Here is a 17,149-nt window from a genome sequence, read left to right as displayed (position 1 = left end):
ATCACACAAGGTGCCCAATCATACAGGACACCCAATCACACAAGGTGCCCAATCATACAGGGCACCCAATCACACAAGGTGCCCAATCATACAGGGCACCCAATCACACAAGGTGCCCAATCATACAGGGCACCCAATCACACAAGGTGCCCAATCACACAGGACCCCCAATCACAAAAGGTGCCCAATCATACAGGGCACCCAATCACACAAGGTGCCCAATCACACAAGGTGCCCAATCACACAAGGTGCCCAATCACGCAAGGTGCCCAATCACGCAAGGTGCCCAATCACAAAGGGCCCCCAATCACACAAGGTGCCCAATCATACAGGGCACCCAATCACACAAGGTGCCCAATCACACAAGGTGCCCAATCACGCAAGGTGCCCAATCACAAAGGGCCCCCAATCACACAAGGTGCCCAATCATACAGGGCACCCAATCACACAGGGCACCCAATCACACAAGGTGCCCAATCATACAGGGCACCCAATCACACAGGGCACCCAATCACACAAGGTGCCCAATCATACAGGGCACCCAATCACACAGGGCACCCAATCACACAAGGTGCCCAATCATACAGGGCACCCAATCACACAAGGTGCCCAATCACACAAGGTGCCCAATCACAAAGGGCCCCCAATCACACAAGGTGCCCAATCATACAGGGCACCCAATCATACAGGGCACCCAATCACACAGGGGCACCTTTCAGGGGTATCACGGAAAAACACATTTATATAAAGTAACACAGTACATGGCCAATGGCTGCTCTTACCCTAACTCCCAGCAGCCCCCTAAACCTCTGGCTGTCCCCATCTTATCCTACTGCCCCCCCATATTCTACTGACACCCTCTTGCCTTATGACACCTGCTGCCCAATACTCTCCCCATAGCCCTGTGGCTCCGGGTCACTTTCCCCTAATGCCCCCCCAGAACATACACACAGTGACAATGCGGGTGGGGTAGATAGACTGCCGGGGCAGTAAGAGACACCTACCTGGAGTGCATATCTGCTTGTGCTTTAGTCTGTGGGTGGGGAGGTTGCTGCGGTTGTTGGCACTGTAGGGGGGCGGCCGGGTGGGGCTGTGCATGGGGGGTGCTGGGGGGCTGGTACAGTTGGGGTGCAGGCTGATACTGCTGCGGCTGCTTCTGCGACTGTTGCTGTTTGTAGCGCGAGAGGCTGAAGAAGAGGCCGAGTATGGCCTTCAGATTCCCATTGCGGATCTCTGTAAGGTACAAAGGCAGAAGGTGAGTATCTGTGTCCCTATTACTTACTCAACTACAACTCCCTGCATTCTGAAACATACAATCAAAGGGGAGAAAAGCATGCTGGGAGTTGTATGCCAGCACCCTGAGGGGGCCATTATTAACCCAGTGTGTCTGAGAAATTGCGACTTCTGCGACCCCCGCCAGTCTGGCCCTGTGATTGGAGCAGGACTCCCCCCACATCAGCTGTCTCTCACCCCGGGTCAGACTGGGATTGGGGTGGGGTGCCAGCACAAAGCCCCCCAGGGGGGCAGCGGGAAGGGCTCACAAAGCCCCCCGGGGGGCAGTAAGAGAGGGCTGGGGTGCCAGCACAAAGCCCCCCCGGGGGGGCAGTAAGAGAGGGTTGGGGTGCCAGCACAAAGCCCCCCAGGGGGGCAGCGGGAAGGGCTCACAAAGCCCCCCGGGGGGCAGTAAGAGAGGGCTGGGGTGCCAGCACAAAGCCCCCCCGGGGGGGCAGTAAGAGAGGGTTGGGGTGCCGGCACTGACGGAAGCAGCCGACGTCCCTTTAAGGGACAGGGCAGAAATAGCAGAGACTGAACCTCAGGAAATGAGAGACATTCGGGCAATGACCCCCCATACACTGCATCACTATATAACCCGACAGCCAGCGCTAAAGGCCAAGTTAACCCCTTACTCAGTGCCTCAGCATTACAGTCTCACCTACACACTATCCCTGCTGCTGCTACTGCCTGCTCCTGGCACAGCGCCCCCGGCTGTCACACAGTCTAGACCCACAGTGACTTAACTCCTTGTCTCCCACATAGACTGTCTGCCTTCACTGGTAACGAATCTGTTTGTAATAATATTAATTAGGAACTTCCAGTAAATTACTGAGCATTAAGGGTTGGTAGGGAACCCCATAACCTGACTGCCCTTTCAGTAAGGAACCCCTTCCTATGCTGATGGTGAGATCTCCTTTCCCCCCCCACCCCCCCCTCTCTGGGTAGGGAATCCCATAACCTGACTGCCCTTACAGTAAGGAACCCCTTCCTATGCTGATGGTGAAATCCCCTTTCCTCCCCACCCCCAATGAATCACTCATTCCCCCTCTCTGGGTAGGGAACCCCATAACCTGACTATCCTTACAGTAAGGAACCCCTTCATATGCTGATGGTGAGATCCCCTTTCCCCCCCACCCCCAATGTATCACTCATTCCCCCTCTCTGGGTAGGGAATCCCATAACCTGACTGCCCTTACAGTAAGGAACCCCTTCCCATGCTGATGGTGAGATCCCCTTTCCTCCCCACCCCCAATTAATCACTCATTCCCCCTCTCTTGGTAGGGAATAGTATATTAGGGTTAAACAAAGGCATTTTCTCCATCCTTGGGGGGGGCAAAATACCAGTATGAGACTCCTGCCCCCTGAGGAGCAATATAAGGATTAGACACGCTGCATTCCAATGTGAATGGGCAGTAAGGCTGAGCAAGCAGCCAATCACTGCAGGGCCGCGGGGGACATAGATGGGGCAGAACCGGCTGTACTGACAAGCAGCCCCCAATCAGTCTACACATGAATATGGCTATGGGGCAGAATAACCCCCTGCCAATATGTGCTACTGAATTATTATTATTAAGCATTTATACCGACGCATTCGGAAACAACCAATCAGACGCTCCCCCTACAATAACGAGGGCTCTGCTGCTGCCGTAGCTTTAAAATTAAAGTAACAACTTTGCCTTTAAAAACCCTACACACAGGGGGCAGCACATAGTGGGGCCACAGAGTGATATACAGACCTGGCAAGGCTGGGGGCCCCTGCCCGGGGACAAGGGAGATGCAGTCGGAACAGACATGACAGCGGCAGGTTGGGCGTTAGTGGACTTTGCTCAGGTTCCTGGGGTTTCATTTTCATTTGCAGAGGGAAATTATTGTAATTCTTTATTCTGTCTATAAATCCTGATTGGCTGATACTGCATGGCGGCACAGAGAGCAGTGCAGGCTGCAGCGTACAGGTGAGTCTCACTGTGTATAAATCCTGTAAGCTGATTGCCTGATACTGCATGGCGGCACAGAGAGCAGTGCAGGCTGCAGCGTACAGGTGAGTCTCACTGTGTATAAATCCTGTAAGCTGATTGCCTGATACTGCATGGCGGCACAGAGAGCAGTGCAGGCTGCAGCGGGTAGGGGAGGCGGGGAGCCCAGTGACTAGTGAATATACAGAAGCCCATAGGCGAAAGCTCTGCCTGGGTTGATTGGCACGGAGATGCATGCTGGGAAGCAGGGATTGGCTACGAGGGGCAGAATAAAGGGAATATTACATTCAGTGCTGGGGGGGGGGAGAGAGGCTGCAGCTGAATCCAATTGACTTAATGAGGCGACAGGTGGAAAGTCCATTTGCTTTTTTTGATTCATATTAAAGGGGGCGCGCACAGCCAATCAGCAGAGCCGTTACAGAGGGGATGGGGAGGAAGGCGGCTCTGCCCGCGGCGCAGGAAATAAATATTATGTCTGTCTGTTTCTCTAATAGGAACCTGGTTCCCCTTCTGCTTGGGAGGCTTCCATTAAATACTACTTAGGCCCCGACTACAGGAATGTGCGAGTTCCGACTGCCTGCACTTTGTATGTCCCACCCGTACAGCAAAGCCTTCATACCCACGACTGTATTATATATCTATAGAATTCCCATCAGCCCCTGCCCCACTGAGCTTACAATCTAAGGTCCCTATCACATTCCCATCAGTCCCTGCCCCAGTGAGCTTACAATCTAAGGTCCCTATCCCATTCCCATCAGTCCCTGCCCCAGTGAGCTTACAATCTAAGGCCCCTATCCCATTCCCATCAGTCCCTGCCCCAGTGAGCTTACAATCTAAGGCCCCTATCCCATTCCCATCAGTCCCTGCCCCAGTGAGCTTACAATCTAAGGTCCCTATCCCATTCCCATCAGTCCCTGCCCCAGTGAGCTTACAATCTAAGGTCCCTATCCCATTCCCATCAGTCCCTGCCCCAGTGAGCTTACAATCTAAGGTCCCTATCCCATTCCCATCAGTCCCTGCCCCAGTGAGCTTACAATCTAAGGTCCCTATCACATTCCCATCAGTCCCTGCCCCAGTGAGCTTACAATCTAAGGTCCCTATCCCATTCCCATCAGTCCCTGCCCCAGTGAGCTTACAATCTAAGGTCCCTATCACATTCCCATCAGTCCCTGCCCCAGTGAGCTTACAATCTAAGGTCCCTATCCCATTCCCATCAGTCCCTGCCCCAGTGAGCTTACAATCTAAGGTCCCTATCCCATTCCCATCAGTCCCTGCCCCAGTGAGCTTACAATCTAAGGTCCCTATCCCATTCCCATCAGTCCCTGCCCCAGTGAGCTTACAATCTAAGGTCCCTATCACATTCCCATCAGTCCCTGCCCCAGTGAGCTTACTATCTAAGGTCCCTATCCCATTCCCATCAGTCCCTGCCCCAGTGAGCTTACAATCTAAGGTCCCTATCACATTCCCATCAGTCCCTGCCCCAGTGGAGCTTACAATCTAAGGTCCCTATCATATTCCCATCAGCCCCTGCCCCAGTGAGCTTACAATCTAAGGTCCCTATCACATTCCCATCAGCCCCTGCCCCAGTGAGCTTACAATCTAAGGTCCCTATCACATTCCCATCAGTCCCTGCCCCAGTGAGCTTACAATCTAAGGTCCCTATCCCATTCCCATCAGTCCCTGCCCCAGTGGAGCTTACAATCTAAGGTCCCTATCATATTCCCATCAGCCCCTGCCCCAGTGAGCTTACAATCTAAGGTCCCTATCACATTCCCATCAGTCTCTGCCCCAGTGAGCTTACAATCTAAGGTCCCTATCACATTCCCATCAGTCCCTGCCCCAGTGAGCTTACAATCTAAGGTCCCTATCCCATTCCCATCAGCCCCTGCCCCAGTGAGCTTACAATCTAAGATCCCTATCCCATTCCCATCAGTCCCTGCCCCAGTGAGCTTACAATCTAAGGTCCCTATCACATTCCCATCAGTCCCTGCCCCAGTGAGCTTACAATCTAAGGTCCCTATCACATTCCCATCAGTCTCTGCCCCAGTGAGCTTACAATCTAAGGTCCCTATCACATTCCCATCAGTCCCTGCCACAGTGAGCTTACAATCTAAGGTCCCCATCACATTCCCATCAGTCCCTGCCCCAGTGAGCTTACAATCTAAGGTCCCTATCCCATTCCCATCAGCCCCTGCCCCAGTGAGCTTACAATCTAAGGTCCCTATCCCATTCCCATCAGTCCCTGCCCCAGTGAGCTTACAATCTAAGGCCCCTATAACATTCCTTTCATAGCCTGACAGCAGAGAGGAGCACCTGATAGAGACAGTGAGTGAGGCGCCGGTGCCTGGCCCAGAGGCGCAGAGAGACGCCCGGCTGACTGATTGACTTTGCCAGGGTGGAACAAGACTTAATCTGATCCTGCGGTGCTGCTGTCGCCTCCAGGGAAATAAAGTGCTGCTGTCAGTTCGGCAAAGTGCGAGTGATGAGATGGGAACCTACGTGCCCTGCCTCCCCCTAATGCACTCGCCTCGGCCATTGGCCTCCATCCCAAGGTACAACTGCTTAACTGATTATATTGTAATTAAATGGCAATTCCTTCCGAACTGTGTCTGTAGGGAGCCGACTGGGGCAACTGTAGCCTGGAAAAGTCTAACTGAGATGGAGACAGTAGGACAAGATGGAGACAGTAGGGCAAGATGGAGACAGTAGGGCAAGATGGAGACAGTAGGACAAGATGGAGACAGTAGGGCAAGATGGAGACAGTAGGACAAGATGGAGACAGTAGGGCAAGATGGAGACAGTAGGGCAAGATGGAGACAGTAGGGCAAGATGGAGACAGTAGGACAAGATGGAGACAGTAGGGCAAGATGGAGACAGTAGGGCAAGATGGAGACAGTAGGGCAAGATGGAGACAGTAGGGCAAGATGGAGACAGTAGGGCAAGATGGAGACGGTAGGGCAAGATGGAGACGGTAGGGCAAGATGGGGACGGTAGGACAAGATGGAGACAGTAGGGCAAGATGGAGACAGTAGGGCAAGATGGAGACAGTAGGGCAAGATGGAGACGGTAGGGCAAGATGGAGACAGTAGGGCAAGATGGAGACAGTATCATATGTGTGAATACACATTTTTTTCTGCAACTTGTGCTTTGGTGCCATGACGTGTGGGGGCTGGAGGGACAGATACACACAGGGCTCTGGTACCCCATTTGCAGACTAGAAGCCACAATGAGCTGGTTCAGATAAGTACCCCTATCTATACCATGAATACCTGTAGAAGTTACAGTGGGCCGGACTAGAGTCCCTACCCAGGGCACCCTGCCCTAAATCAACATCTCAGTGTCACAATGTCAGTCGGCTGTAGCACCGAGCCAGCATGCTGTCACATAAACAAACCATGTAATAAAGCCGTTATCACCATATATCCATTGGGAAAATACCAATATGAATGTATAGCGCCCCAGTACCAGCTTTGTACCTACGACACTGTGGGCAAGGGGGGCTACCAGGGGTCCAATTGAAACTGCCAAACTTATCTATGAGCCAATCACAGGGTGCGGTAGAGAAAGGTACCGTATAGGCCAGCGCAGAACCGGCGGCACTCACCTTCCGACGACAATCCTTGTATGTTTATCCCTTTGGCTGCCAGGAAACTCAGGCACGTGTCTATGTTCTCAATCTAAAGGGAACAAAGGGGAAGAATAAATCAATGGCAGCGCCCGGTCCTGTTATTTCCCTTCTACCTGCAGCTTCTACTGTAACAGCCCAGTCACTGCCCTCATATTCTGTACTGATTGTATTCTTATAATGTTACAATAAATCAGCTACAGTCACATTCTGTCACAGTGGCACAGATCCTATCTGATCCCCTCATTGTAAGCAGCAGTCCTGCCCTGCTTTATGGCTGAGATTCTAGCTATCTGTATAACAGAGCATTCTGTCACAGTGGCACAGATCCTATCCCCCCATTGTAAGCAGCAGTCCTGCCCTGCTTTATGGCTGAGATTCTAGCTATCTGTATAACAGAGCATTCTGTCACAGTGGCACAGATCCTATCTGATCCCCCATTGTAAGCAGCAGTCCTGCCCTGCTTTATGGCTGAGATTCTAGCTATCTGTATAACAGAGCATTCTGTCACAGTGGCACAGATCCTATCTGATCCCCCCATTGTAAGCAGCAGTCCTGCCCTGCTTTATGGCTGAGATTCTAGCTATCTGTATAACAGAGCATTCTGTCACAGTGGCACAGATCCTATCCCCCCATTGTAAGCAGCAGTCCTGCCCTGCTTTATGGCTGAGATTCTAGCTATCTGTATAACAGAGCATTCTGTCACAGTGGCACAGATCCTATCTGATCCCCCATTGTAAGCAGCAGTCCTGCCCTGCTTTATGGCTGAGATTCTAGCTATCTGTATAACAGAGCATTCTGTCACAGTGGCACAGATCCTATCTGATCCCCCCCATTGTAAGCAGCAGTCCTGCCCTGCTTTATGGCTGAGATTCTAGCTATCTGTATAACAGAGCATTCTGTCACAGTGGCACAGATCCTATCTGATCCCCCCATTGTAAGCAGCAGTCCTGCCCTGCTTTATGGCTGAGATTCTAGCTATCTGTATAACAGAGCATTCTGTCACAGTGGCACAGATCCTATCTGATCCCCCCCATTGTAAGCAGCAGTCCTGCCCTGCTTTATGGCTGAGATTCTAGCTATCTGTATAACAGAGCATTCTGTCACAGTGGCACAGATCCTATCTGATCCCCCCCATTGTAAGCAGCAGTCCTGCCCTGCTTTATGGCTGAGATTCTAGCTATCTGTATAACAGAGCATTCTGTCACAGTGGCACAGATCCTATCTGATCCCCCCCATTGTAAGCAGCAGTCCTGCCCTGCTTTATGGCTGAGATTCTAGCTATCTGTATAACAGAGCATTCTGTCACAGTGGCACAGATCCTATCTGATCCCCCCATTGTAAGCAGCAGTCCTGCCCTGCTTTATGGCTGAGATTCTAGCTATCTGTATAACAGAGCATTCTGTCACAGTGGCACAGATCCTATCTGATCCCCCCAATATAATAGAGTTACAGGGGCCCCTGTATAATACCAGGGACGTATCACATATCTCTGCGTGGGCATTAGCACCTTTCAGTTCCCGGGTAAGTGATACATTAGTGCCAGTCGGACAGATGTCCCCACAATAAAGTAATAGGAGACGTATCAGTAGGAAAACAACAGATCCAACTAAAAATAGTGCAGCCTGGCAAATCCCCTGCAGCCCCGGAATGTCCCTTCCAATGTGTGTGACAGGGACTGGGGGGGACGGACTGTATAAACAGAAGGACAACTGTCCCCTGGGGATGCTGAACCCAGAGCAGGCTGGGGGGCCGCTATACACGCACAGCGTGAATAATTATTTACTTGGGGGTCTATAATGTGCTGATTGGGTCTCTGTTCCTAGTACAATATAGAGAATGATATTCTGAGACAACTTGCAATTGGTCTTCATTTTTTTATTTGTAGCATTTTCAGTTCCGGAGCTCGCCAGTTTGGAGTTTCAGCAGCTAATCTGGTTGCTAGGGTCCAAGTTACCTTAGCAACCAGGGAGTGGTTTGGATGAGAGACTGGTATATGAATAGGGGAGGGACTGAATAGAAAAGAAAGTTACAAAAAGTAACAATAACAATAAAACTGGAGCCTCACAGAGCAATAGTTTTTTGGTTGCCGGGGTCAGTGACCCCCATTTGAAAGCTGCAAAGAGTTGGAAGAAAAAAAGAAAATAATTAAAAAATTATAACAAATAAATAATGAAGACGAACTGAAAAGTTGCTTAGAATTGGTCATTCGATAATGTGAACCACCCCTATAACTCTCTATAAGCTTTTCGGGGGAGAGATAAGGGCACCAGTGAGGCTAATGCCACGTGTCGGGGCAATTAGGGGCAATAATGACCCTCTAGTCCCATGTTCATGGTGACGGTGCTTCTAAATATAATGCTGCCTCTGAGGCCATTTGTCCCTGTCGTCCCCTAAGCAATATAATGGACTGAGCCTCGCTGTCAGCATGGGGAGGGTGGGGGGGGATTGAGGGGGCGGGGCCAGTGATGACTGACAGGTATCTCAATCAGGGGGGTTGGTACCAGCGCAGACACGTTCCTGCAGCAGATTTATGGGAATAACTCATAATAAAGAGCGCACTTTCCCTTTACTCGCTCCTATGGAATCCACTTTAACTGCTCACTGTTGCCTTTAATCTCCCAGCAATGAATCAGTGGCCCAAACACTCAGCCTGGGGCCCCCCGGCTCTTATCTCCATTAGGCAGGTACCCCGGGGGGGGGGGGTACACCTCTCTTCCTTCCCCTCCTCCCTCTCTATAACCCAGCTCAGATTTGCCCCCACACACTCACTGTTAGTCCTATGCCTGCTGTATGGCACCCCAGCAATGAGTCAGGGGGAGCCCATTATAGGGGGCCATACCGTGGCCTGGTATTATGTATAGTACGGAACTGGAAGGGAGAGTAGATTGTTCCATAGCAATTGGCCTAACTATTGGTTAGTCCCCTCTCTAATTGCCCCCAATACAATGCTAAATCAGCTCCAGGCTTCCCATTGTCCCACAGCTGGGGGGGGGGTAAATGTAGAGGGTGTAAGGGGCTGATTATCAGGGCCCAGCGCTAATCTACCCAGAGATCACCGCACTCAGTAGGAAGAATGGGACGTATTGTTTCTCGGGGATAAAGGTATCACCGCTTCCATCTCCAAATCCCCTCAATGGCAGAATTCTGCGGGACCTCCTGCTCCATTGAGATAACATGCAGGGGGGCCGCTTTCCAATTAACATCCACCCCGGGGGTATTTAAGAGATGCAAATGCTGCTTCCCGCTGGGGCTGTTATATCGTCCGCAGAATAAGTAGCGGAAAGACATTTGTAAGGGATTTAACATAAATAAATGGCTGCAGAATTACCCCCCCGCCCCCCCCCCAGTGATGGGGAAGTTTGGCCGATTTTGCCCTAAGGCGGTCACATTGCACCTCGGGCAGATTGACCAAACCTGTTATTCTATTTATTCAGAGGATTTTATATCCTTGTCTCTGTTCTTGTTGAATTTGGGGCATTAGCAGCACCAGACTGGGGGGCACTTCCATTCTGTAAGGCCTAGGGCCAAATGTTATAGAATGGCCAATTCTAAGCAACTTTTCAAATGGTCTTCATTATTTACTTCTTATAGTTTTTGAATTATTTGCCTCCTTAAATGGGGGTCACTGACCCCGGCAGCCAAACCCTATTGCTCTGTGAGGCTCCAGTGTTATTATTATTTATTACTTTTTATTACTTATCTTTCTATCCAGGTCCCTCTCCTATTCATATACCAGTCATTTTAACCTCTCCTTGGTTGCTAAGGTAATTTGGACCCTAGCAACTCTTAGTTGCTGAACAAAAATTGAAAACAACAAATACAAAACAAAGACCAACTGCAAATTGTCTCTGAATATCACTTTCTATATCATACTAAAAGTTAACAACCCCCTTGCAAGATGCACTGTATGTACATATATACCCCATGTGTCTGCTCTGCATGAACAAACCCCTACCCACGCCTGGGCCACTGTAACAAATTGCCCCTCACACACTGGAACATAGGGGGTAATTGGATTTAGGACCAAACACAGTGCGATTTTAATGCAAAAAACTCATACTAGTGTTCATAATGCAGCCGTTGTTGTACTGTAACTCCCACAATCCTGCTGGCAGCAAACTGTATGGGAACAGTGGAGCTGCTTTAGATTGCAAGCTAATAACTTGCAATTAAAAATACTTAAATGGGCCCTTGGAAATGGCATTGAATGTTAGCCCATATGCCCCATTCTATATCTGTAGCTCCAACCAAGAAAACCGGTTGAACTATACAGGTATGGAATCTTTAATCCGGAAACCCATAATCCAGAAAGCTCCAAATTACGAAAAGGCCATCTCCCATTGACTCCATTGTAATCAAATAATTCACATTTTTACAAATGATTCCCTTTTCTCTGTAATAATAAAACAGTACCTGTACTTGATCCCAACTAAGATATAATTACCCCTTATTGGGGGCAGAACAGCCCTATTGGGTTTATTTAATGGTTAAATGATTCCCTTTTCTCTGTAATAATAAAACAGTACCTGTACTTGATCCCAACTAAGATATAATTACCCCTTATTGGGGCAGAACAGCCCTATTGGGTTTATTTAATGGTTAAATGATTCCCTTTTCTCTGTAATAATAAAACAGTACCTGTACTTGATCCCAACTAAGATATAATTACCCCTTATTGGGGCAGAACAGCCCTATTGGGTTTATTTCATGGTTAAATGATTCCCTTTTCTCTGTAATAATAAAACAGTACCTGTACTTGATCCCAACTAAGATATAATTATATAATTACCTTATTGGGGACAGAACAATCCTAATTTCCAAATTAAGGAAAGATCCCTTATCTGGAAAACCCCAGCTCCCAAGCATTCTGGATAATAGGTCCCCTACCTGTACTTGAGTATATATTGCACAGCATTCAGACTGTGTATTGCCCAATCCATACAAACAGAATGGGAGTTCTATATAAATAGTGGCCCCGGGCCCCATGGGAAACAATATTAACCCCATGTTTCCCTATGGGGGTCCCACGCCCTAAACACGAGCCGTGTTTTTCTGACGCAGTTGAATCCAATTGATAATCAATAACAGATACAGTTTTACACCCAATAAAAACACAGGATTCTCACCATTTGAGACCGGTTCTTGGGGCAGCCATTAATGTCTTCGATCTTCTCATTCGCTGGGGAAGAAGAACAGAAAGAAGGTGAGGGAATGGCGAGGGCGCAGGGGGAGAGTCCCAGAACATTTGCTCTCGGCTAAATGCGGCCGCTCTGGTGCCTGCCCAGCGACACGGCCACTGAGACCCTGCTCGGGGCCGGGGGGGATTTTTCCCAGGCAGGGCCCACCCCAGACAGCTGGGGAAAGGTCAGAGCAGCGAGACAACTGTTCATACCTCTCTCTTTTTAAAGTTATAGGGACGAGTGGCAGACAATCCATCAAACCTGCACCATTGTGCCACTTAATTGCTTGTCTTAATTTAGGGACAGGGGGCCTGGAATAACATCGTCATTAGGGAGAGTCTGGGGGGGCTCCGCAGGTGTCGTCTTACCTTTATAATTGTGTAACCTCGGGACCCCCATTAGCTGAATTACTCACTGATCATAGAACCAACACTCACATACTATATATATATTATATAAATTGCATATTGGTTGCCCCATACTATTTGCCCCTATGGCCACCTGAATTCTTCCCACTGTAACTGCTGCAACCCTGCCATGTCCATGCCTCGGACCCCACAAATCAGAGATAATCCTTGTAGAGTGTAAGCTCTTTTGGGCAGAACTCTCTTCACCTCTTGTATCGGTTATTGGTTGCTTTATATGTTACTCTGTATGTCCAATGTATGAAACCCACTTATTGTACAGCGCTGCGGAATATGTTGGCGCTTTATAAATAAATGGTAATAATAATAATAATAATAATAATAATGGGGACCCTGACCAGCCAGCTCTATTGTGCTGCACCCTACATGCTTGAGAGTTGTAGTACAATCAGTCTGTCAATCTGCCCCCTGCTGGGTGCAACAAGCAAGGCCAGGCCAAGCTGGGCGGGCGCCCAAGGTAACCCGGCTGGCCCAATCACAGGGTGCTTAGGGGTAGGTGAAGATGGTACGTGCCTGGGGCCCCTGTCCATTGCACCCTAGGCATGTGAATTTTCTGCTTACCCCTAGTTCCTGCCCCAGCCAAATGCCCCAACACCGGCTCATTCCTTAGGCCAATGCTACACGGGGCCCCTACGCCCAATAAAGTTGTTGGTCATGTCGGGACCTGGAGCCATTGCCGGAATTCCTAATAATATATATATAATATATGAGCAGTTTCATGGTAAATTTCCCCGTGGCTATACCCCGGCCAACGCAATGGCTCTGGGTGCGGGCAAAACCAAAATCTTGAGCATAGGGGTGGATTTAACGCCTGGGTTTATCTGCACGCTGAGAATGGCATCCCTCCACTACCAAGTGCAGTGCTGGGGTCCCCACTGGGGGCACAGGGGTCACACAGATCAAAGCCGATGCCTGGGGTGGTCTCTGGCCCATAAGATCCCAATTTCCACCCTCTATTGACTGGATCATGTTTTATAGTCTATTTGTTTAGGGACAATACAGCCGGGACATCCCACCTCCATGTAAATCACTCACTGACTGCCTGGGGTGGGGGGGCCCATCAGCTGTCTCTGCAGTGTGAGAGCAGAGAGTCCCTCTCAGGGGAAGAGACTGCTGGGAGCGCAGATAAGTCCAATGAGAGCCGCTGAACAGAAACAAGTTGAAACCAAGTTCAATAAATTCTTTTTATGGGTGGAAATCATTCCTGACGGCGTCCGACGTGTGTGCGCCCCCCCATGGGACAGGGCATGGGGCACTCTGGGATGAGCCCCTGTTGTACCAGCAGCAAATCTGCCCTCCCTGGGTGGCAGTTTATTGGTTACTTTCATGAATCGACTCATCTAACTGCTATAAAGAGACAAGGCCGGTGGGCTACATGGAGTACCCCAGGGTCCCCAGTATGAGAGACACTCAGGCTGGGGGGGGGGGGGGGCATATCCGGGATGCCCAGACCGCTGCCAGCTTTAGTTGCCCCTCATGTTGCCCATTATCGGGGGCTTCTGTAGAAGAAACTCACTCACCCACAACCTGGATGATCTCGGCCAGCAGCACCCCGTCCGTCACATCTTGCTGCAGATCCTTAATGAGCCGCTTGTGCCCAGACTTTGCCAGGTAGTGGTTTGCCCAGTCGGTGTAGATCTGCAATGAAGAGAAGAAGAGGCGGCTTAGTCCCAGACTTACTTCCGACAGCCCCCCCAGATTCTCAAGAGCCCGGCTTTTGTGTCCCGTTCCCCCCGGCGCCATTAACATGCAAGGCAGGTTACAAACCCGGCAGTCTCTCCCCAATAGAGACCCTTTGAGCAAGTGACATCAGAGATTGGGGAGAGCGGGATTAGAGGGGGGATTTAGGCGGAGAGAATAGGGTGTCTGGCGTGAAGCCCCTCGCTCTGCCCTTTCAGAGGCGATTTACACAGATTAGCAATTAAATCGCAACCCCAAGGGGGAGTTCAAATGTGTTTGTTTTCAAACTCACCAATCACAAGCCTGACCCGGTGCCGGCGCCGGCTCTCTGTGCCCCCCTGGGTCTGACTGTGAGTGTGGCTGCCTGGCACCCATACAGTAAGGGAAAGCAGATACCCGGGCTCCTCCCAGTATCTGGGGCAATAGGGGCATTTACACACAAACAAGATGAGTCACACAATACAAAGGGTTACGGCTCTGACAATAAAACCCACGGTGCTGTATCAGGGGTGTGACGGGTAAATATTTGCCTCCCAAACACTAAATCTGCATTGAATAGCGACTCCCTGCCCCCCTGGCACCGGCGGCTACACCACTAACTAGCAATAAATACAACTGGTACTGCTGGTACTGTGACTATGGGCCCAAATTACTATGTTATAGAATGGCCAATTCTAAACAACTTTCCAATTGGTCTTCATTATTTATAGTTTTTGAAATATTTGCTTCTGACTCTTTGCAGCTTTCAAATGGGGGTCACTGACCCCGGCAGCCAAACCCTATTGCTCTGTGAGGCTCCAGTTTTATTGTTATTGTTACTTTTTATTCCTTATCTTTCTATCCAGCCCCTCTCCTGTTCATATACCAGCCTCTAAATCAAACCACTCCATGGTTGCTAAGGTAATTTGAGCCCTAGCAACAGGATAACTGACCCCGGCAGCCAAACCCTATTGCTCTGTGAGGCTCCAGTTTTATTGTTATTGTTACTTTTTATGGCTTATTTTGGTATTCAGGTTCTGTCCTATTCATACACCAGTCAAACCACTCCCTGGTTGCTAAAATAATTTGGAACATAGCAACCAGATAGCTGCTAAAACTCCAAATGGGAGAGATGTTAAAAAAATTTAAATAATTAAAAAAACTACAATAAAAAATGAAGGCCAATTGCAAATTGTCTTAGAATATTACTCTCTACATCACCTCAAAGGTGAATATCCCCTTTAAAAGGGGGGGGCATGTACCCCACGTATAGGTTTGCCACCTGGCCGGTATGTTGCCCGATGCCATTGTTTTCAATAGGGAAAATAGATAAATGCTGCAGACTGCACTTCTCCTAAGCTGCCATGTAACATGTACCTGGATTCATAGCTAATTAACAGTGCAGAATTGGTTGTAATTAGGGTAAAACACAGCCATGAGCATCATTATTAGGGGCATAATTAGCAGGTTAATCAGAGAGATGCCGCGGTGGAACCATTGGATTTGTTACTGCGCAGTCTGGGTCGCCCTCTCCCATTGGCTGGTTACACAGCACGGGTTTATTTCTGAACTGTGATGCCATTTGATTAATAAAGGATTGCAATCCAACCCGCTGTGCCAGACGCACACACAATAGGCCCAGTTTCACTTAACCCCCTGTGGGCACAGAACGAATCGGCCGCCGACGCACGGCTCCCCATACACAATGACACAGTGCCGTCTCATATATTTGACCCAAGCAGATTCCGGGGCCCTTACTCATCATCAGGGGGCCCCCGAGCTTCCATGTGTCTGTGCTGATTCAGGCGCGAGTCACAAATATAACCCCCTCCTAGGCACTAAGGGGGCACAATGCACACAAACAGGGGGCCCCATTACCAGCCGTCGGGGTCAGTCCCAATTGTCAATATGAATGACTCCCTTGAAAGACTCGTTGCCAAAGGGCATCCCATAATGATCCCTTCCCAGAAACGCTTTCAGCGCTCGTCACTCCCGGCCCAGTCTCAATGATCTACCGGCCAAAACACAAGTGAATCAGTCTATATACTGGGAATATGGGATATATTGGCCTTTTTATTGATTACACAGGGCCGGGCATATAAACTGGGGGGCCCAATTGGGACTATTTTGGCAGGGCCCCTACTTAAGGAGTTGACAGGGGGCACGGGGTTCCAGGGCTGGGGGGGCAAATAGTCCTTGCCTCTCACTTTTCTCCTCTCTTTCTCCTGTTCCATTGGCCCCCAACATTTCATGGCACAATGTGGCCCCCAAGAACTGGGCACTGACACACCAAGCATACTATATACAGTGTGGGTATTGACCCCTCCGGGACACTATACACAGGGACAGGCAGTGGGTATTGGCCGCTCCGGGACACTATACACAGAGACAGGCAGTGGGTATTGGCCGCTCCGGGACACTATACAGAGACAGGCAGTGGGTATTGGCCCCTCCGGGACACTATACAGAGACAGGCAGTGGGTATTGGCCCCTCCGGGACACTATACACAGGAACAGGCAGTGGAAATTGGCCCCTCCGGGACACTATACACAGGGACAGGCAGTGGGTATTGGCCGCCCCGGGACACTATACACAGAGACAGGCAGTGGGTATTGGCCGCTCTGGGACACTATACACAGAGACAGGCAGTGGGTATTGGCCGCTCTGGGACACTATACACAGAGACAGGCAGTGGGTATTGGCCGCTCCGGGACACTATACACAGAGACAGGCAGTGGGTATTGGCCGCTCCGGGACACTATACACAGAGACAGGCAGTGGGTATTGGCCGCTCCGGGACACTATACACAGAGACAGGCAGTGGGTATTGGCTGCTCCGGGACACTATACACAGGGACAGGCAGTGGGAATTGGCCCCTCCGGCACACTATACACAGGGACAGGCAGTGGGTATTGACCCCTCCGGCACACTATACACAGGGACAGGCAGTGGGAATTGGCCCCTCCGGGACACTATACACAGTAACAGGCAGTGGGAATGCAGTGCC

The 17,149-nt window shown here is 50.0% G+C and overlaps 1 protein-coding gene across 17 annotated transcripts in view; it reads right to left on the bottom strand.

Moving 5' to 3' along the window:
* nav2 (neuron navigator 2) overlaps window positions 1-17,149 on the bottom strand; it is a 192,301-nt gene that overhangs the window by 66,994 nt on the left and 108,158 nt on the right. For all 17 annotated transcript variants that reach the window (XM_031900148.1, NM_001128641.1, XM_031900138.1 and 14 more), the window contains 4 exon segments: window positions 14,002-14,119; window positions 12,003-12,055; window positions 6,853-6,925; window positions 1,005-1,233 (listed from right to left, as the gene is read on the bottom strand). In XM_031900148.1, the coding sequence (XP_031756008.1) occupies window positions 1,005-1,233; window positions 6,853-6,925; window positions 12,003-12,055; window positions 14,002-14,119 (473 nt within the window).

Source organism: Xenopus tropicalis, chromosome 4 (assembly GCF_000004195.4).
Source record: "Xenopus tropicalis strain Nigerian chromosome 4, UCB_Xtro_10.0, whole genome shotgun sequence".
Taxonomy (NCBI): Eukaryota; Metazoa; Chordata; class Amphibia; order Anura; family Pipidae; genus Xenopus; species Xenopus tropicalis.
Note: the sequence above shows the minus strand (reverse complement) of the source record. Positions and strands in the feature narration are given on the sequence as shown.